The sequence below is a fragment of the Vitis riparia genome, chromosome 14 (assembly GCF_004353265.1).
Source record: "Vitis riparia cultivar Riparia Gloire de Montpellier isolate 1030 chromosome 14, EGFV_Vit.rip_1.0, whole genome shotgun sequence".
Lineage (NCBI taxonomy): Eukaryota > Viridiplantae > Streptophyta > Magnoliopsida > Vitales > Vitaceae > Vitis > Vitis riparia.
Window position 1 is genome coordinate 11,562,741 of NC_048444.1, and position 14,272 is coordinate 11,577,012.

General features: G+C 37.3%; 1 protein-coding gene across 3 annotated transcripts in view; it reads left to right on the forward strand.

Annotated features, from left to right (window-relative positions):
* The first annotated feature begins 1,327 nt into the window (after positions 1 to 1,327).
* The window catches only part of LOC117929889 (integrin-linked protein kinase 1-like), an 86,314-nt gene continuing 73,369 nt past the window's right edge, over positions 1,328 to 14,272 (forward strand). The window contains exons 1-2 of one of the 3 annotated variants that reach the window (XM_034850326.1): positions 1,328 to 1,394; positions 1,861 to 2,119. In XM_034850326.1, the coding sequence (XP_034706217.1) occupies positions 1,360 to 1,394; positions 1,861 to 2,119 (294 nt within the window). In that variant the 5' untranslated portion in view covers positions 1,328 to 1,359. Of the gene's footprint in view, positions 1,395 to 1,472; positions 1,628 to 1,676; positions 1,732 to 1,860; positions 2,120 to 14,272 lie in introns of those variants that run through there. The other 2 variants (XM_034850328.1, XM_034850327.1) reach the window with 2 other exon arrangements.

Below are 14,272 nucleotides of genomic sequence, written 5' to 3' on the forward strand. Positions count from 1 at the left end.
TTCCATGTCTAGTTCTTATACAAAGCTTCAACCTCCTCTTACATTGTTGTCATCCATAAAGATGAATTTGAATTGTTTATGACCTCCTAATAATTTGAAGGCCCTACATCTTCTGTAAGGAAATAGTATGCAATATCGATTGTCATAACAAACTCTAAGTTCTAGGAAGGTTCTCTTCTTTTTCGGATTGACCAATGCACTTCAGGTTTCTCAAACTTGATTAATACTTATTCATTGTGCTCTTTCAAAAGATTTTGATTCTTCTTATTTTGGTTACTTGTTTCCAATGAAACTTATAGTATCTACATTTTTCTTTAGTGTGTTATCTCCCATTTTACTTTGTAGCACGTTTTCTATATAAATGACATTTCTGTTGATGATAACCTCACAAACAGTGGGATCCCACAAGCATTACCCTTTTTCTCCATCATTATACCCTAAGAATATACATTTTCTAGATTTTGGATCAACTATGTTCTTTCTTTGGATACATCACGTAAGCAGTACACCTAAATGTGTGTAAGGAGGAATAACTTGTTGGCTTTCCAATCCATATCTCCATAGCAAGTAGTACACCCATAATGTTTTGGGTAGTCCTATAATGTTCAACATAGCTTTCATTCTTTCTACAAGATTCCTATTCGTTTGCTCTACCACACCATTCTATTGTGGAGTGTGAGAAACAATTTTCTATCGTTGTATGTCTTCTTAACTATAAAATGCATCAAACTCCTAGCTACAAAATTCTTTTCCATTGTCTATCCTCAAACATTTAATCTTCTTTCCCATTTCAAGCTCCCATTGCACTTTAAAGGCTTTAAATACTAAAAAAAACATTCAACTTTCTCTTGATGGGCTATACCAAACATCTTTTGGAATAATCATTTACAAATAATAAAAAATAGTTTACACTTCCAAGATTTGTGATCGATGATTCCTAAACATCAAAATAAACCAAGTCTAGAATGCCCTTACTTCTTTTAGTAGATTTACTAAATCTTAATTTATGTTGCTTATTGATAACATAGTGCTCACAAAATGGTAAATTATAGTTTTGAGTTTAAGAAGAAATTTTTGGTGAAAGAGGATTTTCAAACCTTTTTCTAGTATGTGACCAAGTTTGCGATGCCATATCATTATCAATTCTTCTCTAAAGTTTGCAACAAACATCTTTGTCTCTTGATCTGTCCTTCCATGCAACATGCACAAATTTGCAACAATCTTCTCCACCTTCATCACCACAGGCATACCTTTGACAATCTTTATGAGTCCATTTTTAATATGGAATTCAGATCCAAGGTCATCCAATTGTCCCATTGATAGCAAACCCTTGGACCACTTGAGCGCCTTGGGCGCTTGATGGAATGGAAGTTATGGTACTATGAAGAACACAGGTTCTTTTTTAATTTTAGAGGGATTAGCTATTACTATTGTTATTTAAAGAGATTTATATTTATATATATAAAATTGCCGTTAAAACCAAGCGTTTCTGCCATTGAAATAACCGCCCGCCCGTTTCCCACCAAAAATCTTCTTCTGCCACACTATGTATATTCTGCCTTGTCTCTTTAGCTCCTCCCTTTCAATTCTCTCTTCCACGGCAACTTTGAATAGCTCTGATTTGAAGGTAATTAACATCACCCTCTGTTTGGTTCCTTGGAAAGCAGACCAAAGCCACAGGAAACTGAATGAACTAATTATTTGAATCACATGTTCTCTCCCCATGTTAAGGTTTTGGTTTCTTTTTCGTTTTCTGCTTTTTCCTGGCAACCAAACAGAGCATTAGGGTTTTCGGTCCCTCCCTCAGCAGATTTCTTCTTTCTTACTTGCTCTCACTTCAATCTGGTTTTTATTTTCTAGGATGTTGGCTCGGCTGCGCCACAAGGACCCTTCGGATGATTTCGACATGCAACTGATTGGAACCTTTCTGAGTTTCGCCTCCAGAGGCGATAGGGTCGGATTGAACCAGATGTTGAGGGAGGGAACATCTCCAAACGTCCAAGATTACGATAAGAGGACGGCTTTGCATCTCGCCGCTAGCGAAGGCCATGCCTCGATTGTTGAGCTTCTTCTGCACTATAGTGCCAATGTTAATCTCGAAGATAGGTGGCAGAAGACTGTAAGTATATACTTTGGTTTTGAAAGTTTAACAATTCCTAATTTTTTTTCTATTAGTAATCTTTATGGAGTTATATTTCCTTCATTTTTTACTAACGTATTTGACGGAGAAAATTTGTATTTTGTAGCAAGTGTTTATGAATCTATATAATGTTAGGCTTACTTATCTTTCTCATAGGTGAGGTTTTAAAATATTTCAATGTTTCGGGCTGTAGTTGTGGGTATTTTCTGTTTTGGGAGCTGTTATAATCTATTATGGTGATCCTGTTTCTTCCTGTTGGGAATCTTTGGCATAGTAATTTGCAGATGAAGTCTCAAAATAAACTAGTCAAAATTTCATTTTAATTATTATCTTTCAGCTTGTATCTTGGAATGTTTTGATCAGAGATTTATCATGGCATAAAATTCAAGTGGCTGGATTTTTTGGCCTTTGTGGGGTATCTGAATGTGAGTCAGCAACTCCGTTTGAAACATTAGTCTAGTGGTTTTCTAGAGATGATTCATTTCAATACCGTTTTCTTTTTGAGAAAATAGTGCTGGTTCTTTGTATAAGGGGATTGGCTTTTTGTAAATCAATTGTTAGCATCCAACTTGCAGTCTCATACCTCTAGTTAATAGATTGTTGAGCGTGCAAATATGTCCAAATGTCACTCTGTTGACACTCAGACCTTAAATGCTAGGCTCAAAAGTATCTTGAACCACCTTGGAAAATGTCAGGTATCATCCTATTTCCATGGTTATGATATATCGGTTAGAAGGAGCCATAATTGATGGTAATAAACATTTATCTCAATAAAAAATTCAGTATGTGCCTAAAAGTATAAGTTCACTTATATTTGGCTTTGATAAGGATAGTTGAGGATTGATTTGAAAAGGGGAATAAGTTCTCACAATCTCGAGCCAGCAACTGGTGGATTTATCTCGTCTGTATTTCCTCTCATGAAGGCAGACAGAATTTGGAATATGCTGGCCAGTATATATGGAAGCTAGCTTCTGAATGAAAAGCCTTTGACCAAAAAAGGTTGGATCAGGTGTTGATGTCTGTAGGTAGAGGGTATGGATCCCAAGAGAGGAGTGTTCTGCATTTTTTTTCCCTCTCAAGAAAGAGAGATCAAGAGTATTAACTGATGGCTATGATATGCTATACTGTATCCCTGTATTTCTCTAAAAAAGTGTCCGCATGAATTGTATGATTAGATTCAGAGAAAGTTTTGCTTTGAAAATTTTATTTGATCTTAGCAGAATGAACTGTTTGTGAATTTCAGTTTGAAGTAACATGAATTTCCATTTGAAATGAGTTGTTTAGTTTCATTGATTTTAGTCCCTAAAAAGTTATTTCCTGGCCTGGGAAATGCGTTGCACAAAGCCATGAACATAAACAAGAATGACCCACATAAGCCTTCCTAAAGAAGAAGGGAAGGAAATTAGTGTTTTTAAGTTTCCTTTATTCAGAAGAGAGCTAACTTTGCTTAACTACTGTTCAATAACTAAACAATCTAGATTTGTTATAATGTATTGCTTAATTAGCTGCAATGAGTGCTTTTTCCTAGTAAATTTTCCTATTTATATTTATAATTCAAAAAATATTATCTTATGCTATTAAACCGTATGAAGACTCAAATGTGTTAAAAAACAAATATTCTAAGTTGGTTGCTATGCATGTATAATGATTTTGCATGTTTGCTTTATTTCTATTATTGTTATTAATGAGGATGGTGATGATGATGATGATATTAAAGATCTCATTTAAGAGTGATTCTATCACATAGGGACAAGTGGGTTTTCTTCCAACTATCCCACATGAAATCCTCCCTACAACTGGTCCTAAAAAGATATTATTTTGGGATTTCCTCCTAAAGGAGGACCCAATTAAGAGAGCCCGATCTGATATCCTGCTGTCTGAAAAAGTAGCCAACTCAAGGAATCGAGTCTTGCTAATATTGATACCCAATAGAGTACTCTTATCCAAATTTTCCTTGAGCTCATAAATGTGTCCAAAAACCAACAAGATTAAGTTGAGGCTGTATAGGTCCTCCGTGCTGGCTCTTGAGAAGAATATTGTGTCATTAGTGATCTGTAAATGTGTCACCTTTGTCTTATTTCTACTTCCCAAGAAGCCTTCTAAGATTTCCTTCCACATCTGAAAGAATTGATCTACTCGACACATCTGGAAAAATGGTAAAAACAAAAAAGGAGAGGGGATCACCATGCCTTAAGCCCTTAAATGCCTTAACCCATCATTTGGTCTGTCCATTTGTTAGTGTTGCAAAACTGATTGATGAGATCCCATGAATCCATGGTCTCTATCTCCACCCAAATCTTTCATCTCTAGTGCATAATCCAAAGAACATAATTTTATATGATCATAAACTTTTTCCAAATCAATCTTATAGACAACTCCTTCCTCTCTAGAGCGTCTTTTCTCATCCACCACTTTATTCGCCACCAAAACTGCATCCAAAATTCTTCTACCCTCAACAAAGGCTCCTTGAGGAATATGAATGGTCTCATGCAAAAGCTCTCATAGTTGTTGAGACAACACATTTGCTATGATTTTATAGGTCACTAGGCTAATGAGTCTAAATAAGATATTCTTTGACTTCTCTTAGGCACTAGGGCAATGAAAGTGGCATTTATGCTCCCATTAATGACTCCATTGTCATGTAACTCAAAGAAAAGCTTCAACAATTCCTCTTTAATGATATCCTAATCATCTTGATAAAATGCAAGTGTGAAGCCATTTAGACCTAGTGTTTTTCCTTATCCATGTGAAAGACTGCTTCAAATATTTCCTCCTCTAAGAAAGGTCACTCCAAATTACTAGCACTTTCCTCTAAAATAAGGGACCACAATTTAAGCTTTTTAATTGCCACAAGTACTATATAATTTACCAAAGAAGCCTAAAACCTCCTTTAAGATACTTTCTTGATTGTCTAATGTTACTCCTTCCTTATCACTAATGATTTGATAAGCTTCTTTTTCCTCCTATTAGGTATTCTGTGGAAGTACCTAAAGTTGCAATCCCCTTCCTTAGCCCATCCAACTTTAGCTTTTTGCCTCCAATAAACTTCTTTGCTTAACAAAAGTGCTTCTAACTCCTCTTTCTTGATAGCCCTTAGGGTTATTAGATTATTTGGAAGTGCACCCTCCCCTTCTTGAGAGTCTACCATAGTAATGTCATTGATGATAGCTTCCTTCTTTTGATGCCTCATAATTTTTGCATGAAGATATAACCGTCCCATCCTACTACTTGGAGCTCCCTCCACCATGTACCAATACATTCCTGAAAATTGGGGTGAAATAACCACATATTTTCAAACCTAAATGGGGCCAGTCCCCACTTGAATGGGTTGGTATCTAAAACTATTGGGCAATGATTAGAGATAAGACAAGGTAAGGTCTCTTAAAAACTGTGAGGGAAAGTAACGTTTCAATCCTATGAATAGGGAACTCTTGCAAGTTTGACCCAGTGAAGGCAGCGTTTCTAAAAGAGGGATCGATTAGCTCACACTCCCTAATTATGGTATCGAAATCTCTCATACTTAGGGTGAGCCTGCATTGTGAGGCTCTTCTTATCACCTTAAAATCGCCTCCAACACACCATCTTAGGGAAGTTAGACCAATCAAAACTGAAATTTTATCCCAAAAATATTTTCTAAGTGAAATATTGTTCAAGCCATATAGCAAAGATAACCAAAGAACACCATTGCTGACAGAAGAATGACTGAAATTAAAAAAGCCTCTATTACCACTTCACTACAAGAAAATATCATAGAATCCCAAGTATTTCTGTTCCACCTGATGCCCTACAGGCTAGTAGTTCTACCCACTTTCTATTCCTAGCCATCCAAATGCTTCTCACCAAGTTCTTGTCCCACCTTTCTTTTTTTGTCTCTTGAAGTATAACAATATCTGGGTCTACTTTGCATGAAAGATCTTTGATCACCCTTCATTTCTTTTTAGACTCCAGGCCTCATACATTCCAACTAATGATATTCATTAAAACCATAATAGCCCATAAACCTTAACACTCAAAACTCTCAAGCAGCACCCTCTAAGCCTACTCCTTTGATGATTTACCTCTTCTCCTATGGTACAGCTTGTTCTTTGTCTTAGGCCTATTTTCTTTACTTCCAGAGAGAATTGAAACCTCATTGTATTTGAAAATTTTAATATCCATAGAAACCAAGAGTGGATTCATACACTTCATTTTACTAGGGTTAATCCTTTAATGTGAAAACCATCTAAAGGAAGAAGGGGGTGGGTATGTGGACTGATCCTCTTGGGGAATACAAGCCTCTTTGGAAGCTCAAAGGGAGGAACCAAGGGAGACACTGATGGGCACACCAGGACCAGAAGCACCCTTGGGAAAATATCTTAACAGATTTTGGACTACCAATAGTATCACCATATGGAAGGCTAGAAAGAGCACCATAGGACAACTCTGATTTTCTAGGAAGAAAGGACAGGACCAAAATTACTGGGACTATATAAAGAGGATGATATAGGAAGTGTACCATCTGATTCTGTCTCCCCTGAAGTCACATTCAATGCCTTGCCAAAATTCAGTCCTTCATTACCAGCTTTTAAATTAGAAGGCAAATCCTAGACTACTTTAGGATAAGAACCTCCAGAGCTACAAGCTCTGGGTTCTTTTTCTTTGGGTTTTTGCCAAGGTTCCTAGAATAAACCCTCTCCGCATCTTCAGAAACAAAATTCTGGACAGCTTTTGAGGATTTCAATGAGTTAGGAAAAGTGCCATTCTTCCTATAAGCTTGCACAAAAGACCCCAAACCCTTCTGAGATTCTGTAGATGAGCCCCAAGGTTCTTCATCTGAGGACTCCATCCATTTGAAAAGGGATGCTTCCTAACTCTTTTTGGCAGATTCTTTTCCTCCCTGAAATTGACTCTATATCAGCTTTGTAGCCACAAGAAACTCTCATCCTTAATCTTGTTTCCTGCCACTGAATCTGACTCTATAAGTGGAACCAATGATTAAAATATTGGAAATTAAGCAAATGTTGATGGGTGGATTTTATGGAAATATCAAACAGACATTTAGACAAAAAAAATTGATGAGACAAAAAATGATCAAAACTTATAGGTGTTGAGAAAAATTCCAAAGAATGATAAAATAAACAATAATACATATATGGAAGATTTTTGTTGAAGGAAATGATATATGTATAATATAATTTGTGCAATTTAAAAATGATCTAATAATTTAAATTATTTAAATTGAACTACAATAACAATTTACAATATTGGGAATTTAGTGACATAAATAATTATTGAGGCTTGATTTGTAGTTAATTCGCAACTTCAACAAAAATCCCAAAATTATAAAATTTTAAAAAAATATATGTGATAATCTTTGTAACATTGGAAAATAACATATAACACTTGAAAAGTACTAAAATGATAATTTATCTATCTAGTTTGGATAAATTTAAGGATATAAAAGTAACTGTGATATATTTATGATATATATATTTTTTTTATATAAAAAATGTTTACAATTTTATTTACAAGTTTATACTTGTCCTATAATTACTATTCAAAAGATATTAAAAAGTCAAAAAAAAAATCATTAAGAAGATTATCAAAATGATTTTTTATATTTTTGGTTATTAGTTTACTATTTGAAAATAAGATAATTAAATTTTATTTATCTATTATAATTTTGTTTTTTATATTGTAATTTTTTATGAATATGAAATTGTGAATTGGTGAAAGAAATATGAAAACTTATACATTTATTAGGAAAATTATCACAAGATATATAGAATACATTAGTTGACCTATAAAGTGCTAAACTAGTATACGTGGTAGATACAAATCAATGGTAATAATACAATTGGAAATATACAACTAATTTACTGAAAATAATTGCCAATTCCAAGAAATAATTGCCCATTCTAACACTTCTCCTCAAGCTAATGCAAATATGTTTTGCATCCTAAGCTTGCTTATTATCTGTTGAAAGTTTGCATTAGATAATCCTTTTGTTTGTGAAGAATTTCTGAATTCCTTTATTGATACTTTAGGTACACACCATACACATATATATACACAAATGACTGAATAAGAAAAAATCAATCTAGCTTGATTCTCTCCTAAAATTAGGAAACTGAATCATCCTAAATGATCTCTCCTTTTTTATTCCTAAAATACTTTCCTAAATTAAAAACCCTAACTTTGAATGCCAAATTTCAACACTCCCCCTCAAGCTGGAGAATATATATCATATAATCCCAGCTTGCAAGTTAAGTCTTCAAAGTTAGGCCTAGGTAAAGCTTTGGTGAGGATGTCTGCGGTTTGGTGCTTGGTAGGAACATAGTTCAATCTAACCGTCTCACTAGTCACCTTCTCTGTGATGAAGTGTCTGTCAATCTCAACGTGCTTGGTCCTGTCATGATGCACGGGGTTCTTTGCTATGCTTATAGCTGTCTGATTATCACACATCATCAGAATTGGAGATGAACTCGTTTGCCCCAGTTCACTAAGAACCCTTTTTATCCAAATCCCTTCACAGATTCCCTGTGCAAGAGCTCTGTACTCATCTTCTGCACTACTTCTGGCTACAACTGATTGCTTCTTACTCCTCCAGGTAACAAGATTTCCCCAGACAAAAGAACAATATCCAGAAGTGGACCGCCTGTCAACGATGTTTCCTGCCCAATCCGCATCTGAGTATACTTCAGTGTCACGGTTCTCTGTCTTTCTGAAGAATAGACCTTTCCCTGGTGTCATTTTTAAATATCTAAGAATCCTGTAGACTGCTTCCATGTGTTCCTCAGTGGGGCTGTGCATGAATTGACTTACAGCACTCACTGCAAAGCCAATATCTGGCCGAGTGTGTGAGAGATAAATCAAGCGCCCGACGAGCTGCTGATATCTCCCCTTGTCTACCGGTGTACTTTCTTTCTCGATACCAAGTTTCTTCTGACTATCCATAGGAGTATCAATTGGTTTGCATCCAAGCATACCGGTCTCCTTAAGAAGATCGAGTATGTATTTTCTTTGAGAGACTACAATTCCCTTCCTTGATCTAGCCACTTCCATACCAAGGAAATATTTCAAATTTCCAAGGTCTTTAACTTCAAACTCCTCTGACAAATACTTCTTCAAATTCTGTAATTCCTCCATATCATTCCCAAATAGAATAATATCATCAACATAGACTATCAATATGACCATTTTCCCGGCATGAGACTTCTTGACAAATAGAGTATGATCAGCCTGACCTTGTTTGTAGCCCAGCTTCAGGACTGCTTTTGTGAATCTATCAAACCAGGCTCGGGGAGATTGTTTAAGGCCGTACAAGGATTTTTGGAGTTTGCAAACCTGATTCTTTGCCATACTTCCTTCGAAACCAGGTGGTATTTCCATGTAGACTTCCTCTTCTAGGTCACCATTTAGAAACGCATTTTTTATGTCCAGTTGTTGCAAGCACCAATCTTGATTGACAGCCAATGAGAGAAGAATCCTGATAGTGTTCAGTTTTGCAACAGGTGCAAAAGTCTCCTGATAGTCTATCCCATAGGATTGTGTAAACCCTCTAGCTACCAAACGAGCCTTGAATCTCTCGACTGATCCATCTGCTTTGTATTTTATGGTGAAAATCCACTTGCACCCCACGGGCCTCTTCCCAACTGGCAAATCTGTGATAGTCCACGTCCCATTCTTCTCAAGTGCATCAATCTCATCTTGTACTGCCTTCTTCCATTCTGAAATTTTTAATGCCTCTTGTATTGTGTTGGGAACCTGAGTATCATCAAGAGAAGTAGCAAATGCTCTGTAAGATGGTGATAGCTCTTCATATGTAACATAATTCCCAATTGGATGATCTGTACATCTCCTAACACCCTTCCTCAATGCAATCGCAGAGTAGAATCATCAATGTTGGGAATTAACACCTCTCCAGCCCTATCCTCACCTATGTTCTCTTCAGGAAGACTTGAATTGGAGTCAATATATTGGCCACATGTTGACTGTGATCCGTGCTCTAATTCCTGTCTTTTCCTCCTCCTAATGTAAACTTGTAAGTTCTCATTAGCAAGTTGTGGGGCTATAGGTTGAATAGGCATGGGAGACTGGATGGTCACAGGAGATGGCTGGACTGATGACGGTATGGGTGTGGACAACTCAGTGGGCGCGAATTGGAAAGGATTTGGTGACTCTGAGTGAAAAGAAGGTACACCCTCAAGAAGAGACTCCCAAACTTGATGTTCATTCATGCTCTCCCCCTGAACATGAGATTTGGGATAGAAGAAGACATGTTCAAAGAAAGAGACGTCCATGGTGGTGTAAAATCTTTTGTTGGTTGGAGAATAGCATTTGTACCCTTTTTGGGTTGGAGAATACCCTAGGAAAATGCACTTATTCGCTCGAGGAGCAAATTTGCTACGATTTTGAGGATACACATGAACGAATGCCGTGCAACCAAATACTTTGAGTGGTAAATCAGAAGAGGCTGCACAGGTGTGAGGAAATTGTTTTAAGAAAAGTTGACGTGGGGATTGAAAGGTAAGCACTCTGGATGGCATACGGTTAATCAAATAAGTAGCTGTGAGAATAGCTTCCCCCCAGAAATAGTTTGGAACATTAAAGGAAAACATAAGGCACCGGGCAACCTCCAAGAGATGTCTATTCTTGCGTTCAGCCACCCCATTTTGTTGTGGGGTGTCAACGCAAGAACTTATGTGGATAATGCCGTGATTTTGAAGATAAGTACTGAGACTACTAGTAAAGTATTCCTTTGCATTATCTGACTTGAGGACTTGAATTTTGGAATTGAATTGATTTTGAACCATAAGATGGAAGGTTTGAAAAATGTGCCCGACCTCTGACTTTTCTTTCATAAGGAAAACCCATGTTACCCGTGTATGATCATCAACAAATGTCACAAACCATCGAGTGCCAGAAATATTTTTTATCCGGGAGGGACCCCACACATCACTATGTACTAGAGAGAAAACAGTCGAAGGTTTGTATGGGATTTGAGGATAGACTGTTCGAGTATGCTTTGCAAACTGACAAATTTCACAGTGATAAGATGCTGGATTTTTATTGATAAATAATTTGGGAAACAATTTTGCAAGGTAAACAAAGCTAGGATGACCAAGGCGATAGTGTAACATTATAATCTCACTATCTTTATTGACCTTAGAATTTGACACAGAATTGAAAGACTCTAACATACTCTGAGACTGTACGCAACTTGCTTGAGAGACTTGGTTTGAGAATTGGCCACATGAGAGGAGGTAGAGCCCGGAACACAGTTCAGCACTGCCAATCATCTTCCCCGATTTCAAGTCCTGAAAAACACACAAGTTTGGATAAAATTTAGTAACACATTGGAGATCACGGGCCAATTTGCTAATGGACAAAAGATTACAATCCAAGTTTGGAACATGGAGAACAGAGTCAAGATATAAGTCTTTAGTAAGTTTTATAGAACCTGTCTCGGCAATTTTTGACTTTGAACCATCAGCAATATGGACGGATGAATGACCATTACTTGGCTTGTAATTTTGAAGAATGGTAGCATCTCCTGTCATGTGATCAGAAGCACCTGTGTCCACTATCCACGACTTCATTCCTCCTCGATTAGCAGTGAAGGCTACACCAGTAGTACTGCCACTGCCAACTTGGCTTAATAGTTTCTGTAGCATCTCCATCTGCTCTTTGTTGAATGGACTCGGCTCGGGAACAGATGTGCTCTCAGAGTTGGCAGCCACGTGTGCTCTGCCATCTCTGTCAGACCGTGGCTTTGGTTTCCAATCAGCCGGTTTGCCATGAAGCTTCCAGCAAGTCTCCTTATAATGGCCTGGTTTCTTACAATAATCACACCAAGGCCTATCCCGTTTCTGACAATCTCCACCACTACTATTAAATGACCGAGCCGCAAGGGCAGAGGCATCCAATGTTGGGGCAGGTTGCTCTTTGGATCCCATCATCACTTTCTTTCTACTTTCTTCACGCCTAACCTCTGAAAAAGTCTCCCTGAGACTTGGCAGGGGTTTAATGCCCATGATTCGGCCTCTAACATCATCCAATTCCCTGTTTAGTCCTAGGAAAAACTTGAACAGTCCATGGTGGTGTAGGGCTTGGATGGTAGAAACAGGTACGTAGGGTGGCTGGTCGGTGTCAGGCGAGCTTGGAGTAGGAAGCGCGTCACTGGAAAGTGGCTCACGCGCCCTCACGCGCCGGCGCGTGAGATGCAGTCGCCGGTCGGAAAAACGCGCGTGGGCGGCGCGTGGATGGTTTTCTGGCTCCGGTGTTTTGGGAAAAGTTGTAGATCTCCTCCAGACGCTCCTTGCGGTGTGAAAAAAACCGTCGCCGGAAAAGTTCACCGGCGGTGAATGTTTTTCTGACGACGATTCGACCGACCGGAAAGCGTTTTCTCCCTTGGCTCTGAGAACAGGGACTGATGACCGGAATGAGAGATGGTCGGATTGAGAGATGGCCAGAGAGATTTGGCCGGAATGAATGATGGCCTGAATAAGAGGTGGCCAGAAGGGATTAGGGTTTCAGAAAACTGGCTCTGATACCATGAAGAATTTCTGAATTCCTTTATTGATACTTTAGGTACACACCATACACATATATATACACAAATGACTGAATAAGAAAAAATCAATCTAGCTTGATTCTCTCCTAAAATTAGGAAACTGAATCATCCTAAATGATCTCTCCTTTTTTATTCCTAAAATACTTTCCTAAATTAAAAACCCTAACTTTGAATGCCAAATTTCAACAATTTGCACATCTGTGAGTTGGTAAGAGGATGAAATATGGAGTACAAACTTGTCTAGTGTCAAGCTTTTCTTTTATAAAATATATGTCAATCTCCACATGCTTGGTCGAATCATGTTGAACCGGGTTTGTGCTATGTTTATAGTCGCTTTATTGTCACAATAAAGCATCATTGAACTTTTTACTCTCATCTATAAAGCTAATAATATTATCTTCAAGCAAATTAGTTTGCATATCCCTTACGTCATTACCCAAACTTTGCCTCTACACAAGAACGAGCCATCATTGGTTGTTTCTTGCTTCTCCAAGTAACCTAATTTCCTCCTAAGAAGTTGCAATACTTGATAGTCAATCTTCTATCTATCATGGAGCTAACCTAATCATCATCTATATAAATTTCTAACTTAAGCTCACCACCTTTCTGAAACAAGAGCCATTTCCCTAGAGTTCATTTCAAGTGCCTAACAATTCTGTAAACAGCATCAAGATGTGGTTTAAGAGAAGCATGCATAAACTAACTTACCACACTCACAACATAAGCTATATCTAGTCTTGTGTGTGATAAGAGATAAGCTTCCCAACTATTCTCTAATAAATAACTCAATCAATAAGTTCTTCCTTCTCTTGTTTTCTCTTATCCAATGATTGATCTCTATTGAAGTGTCAATGAGTTTGCTACCAGCCATACCCATTTCTTAAAGGAAATCTTGAGTGTATTTCTATTGAGAGATAAAAGTTCCTTGTTGAAAATCTGGCCACTTCTATTCCCATAAAGTATCTTAGACTTCTAAGGTCTTTGATTTCAAATTCTTTTGCTAGATATACCTTCAATTCTAACATCTCTTCATTGTCATCACCAATCACAATAATATCATCTACATACATAATTAGGGGAGTATCTCTCCTAATTGAGGATAGTTTTATGAATAAGGTGTGATCTTCTTGACTTTGGGAATAGCCTCTGTTAAGTATAGACTTGGTAACTCTCCCAAATCATGCTTGAGGTGATTGTTTCAATCTATAAAGGGATTTTTTTAGTCTATACATCTTGTTTTTTTGTCTTCTTTCCTTGTATCCCAGTGGTATGTCCATATGAAACTCTTTTTCTAAATCTTTGTGAAGGAATGCATTCTTCACATCAAATTGATGTAGAGACCAAACCTTGATGGCAACCAAAGACAGAAGGATTCTAATGGTATTCATCTTTGTCATTAGTGCAAAGTCTTGTGGTAGTCTATACCATAGGTTTGAGTGTTCCCTTTGGTGACAAGTCTTGCCTTGTATCTTTCCAATGATCCATTAGAGTAGTACTTCAAGGTGAAGACCCATTTGCAACCCATGAGCATCATTCTTTCAGGTAAATAAAAAATCTCCCAAGTCTGGTTTTATTTA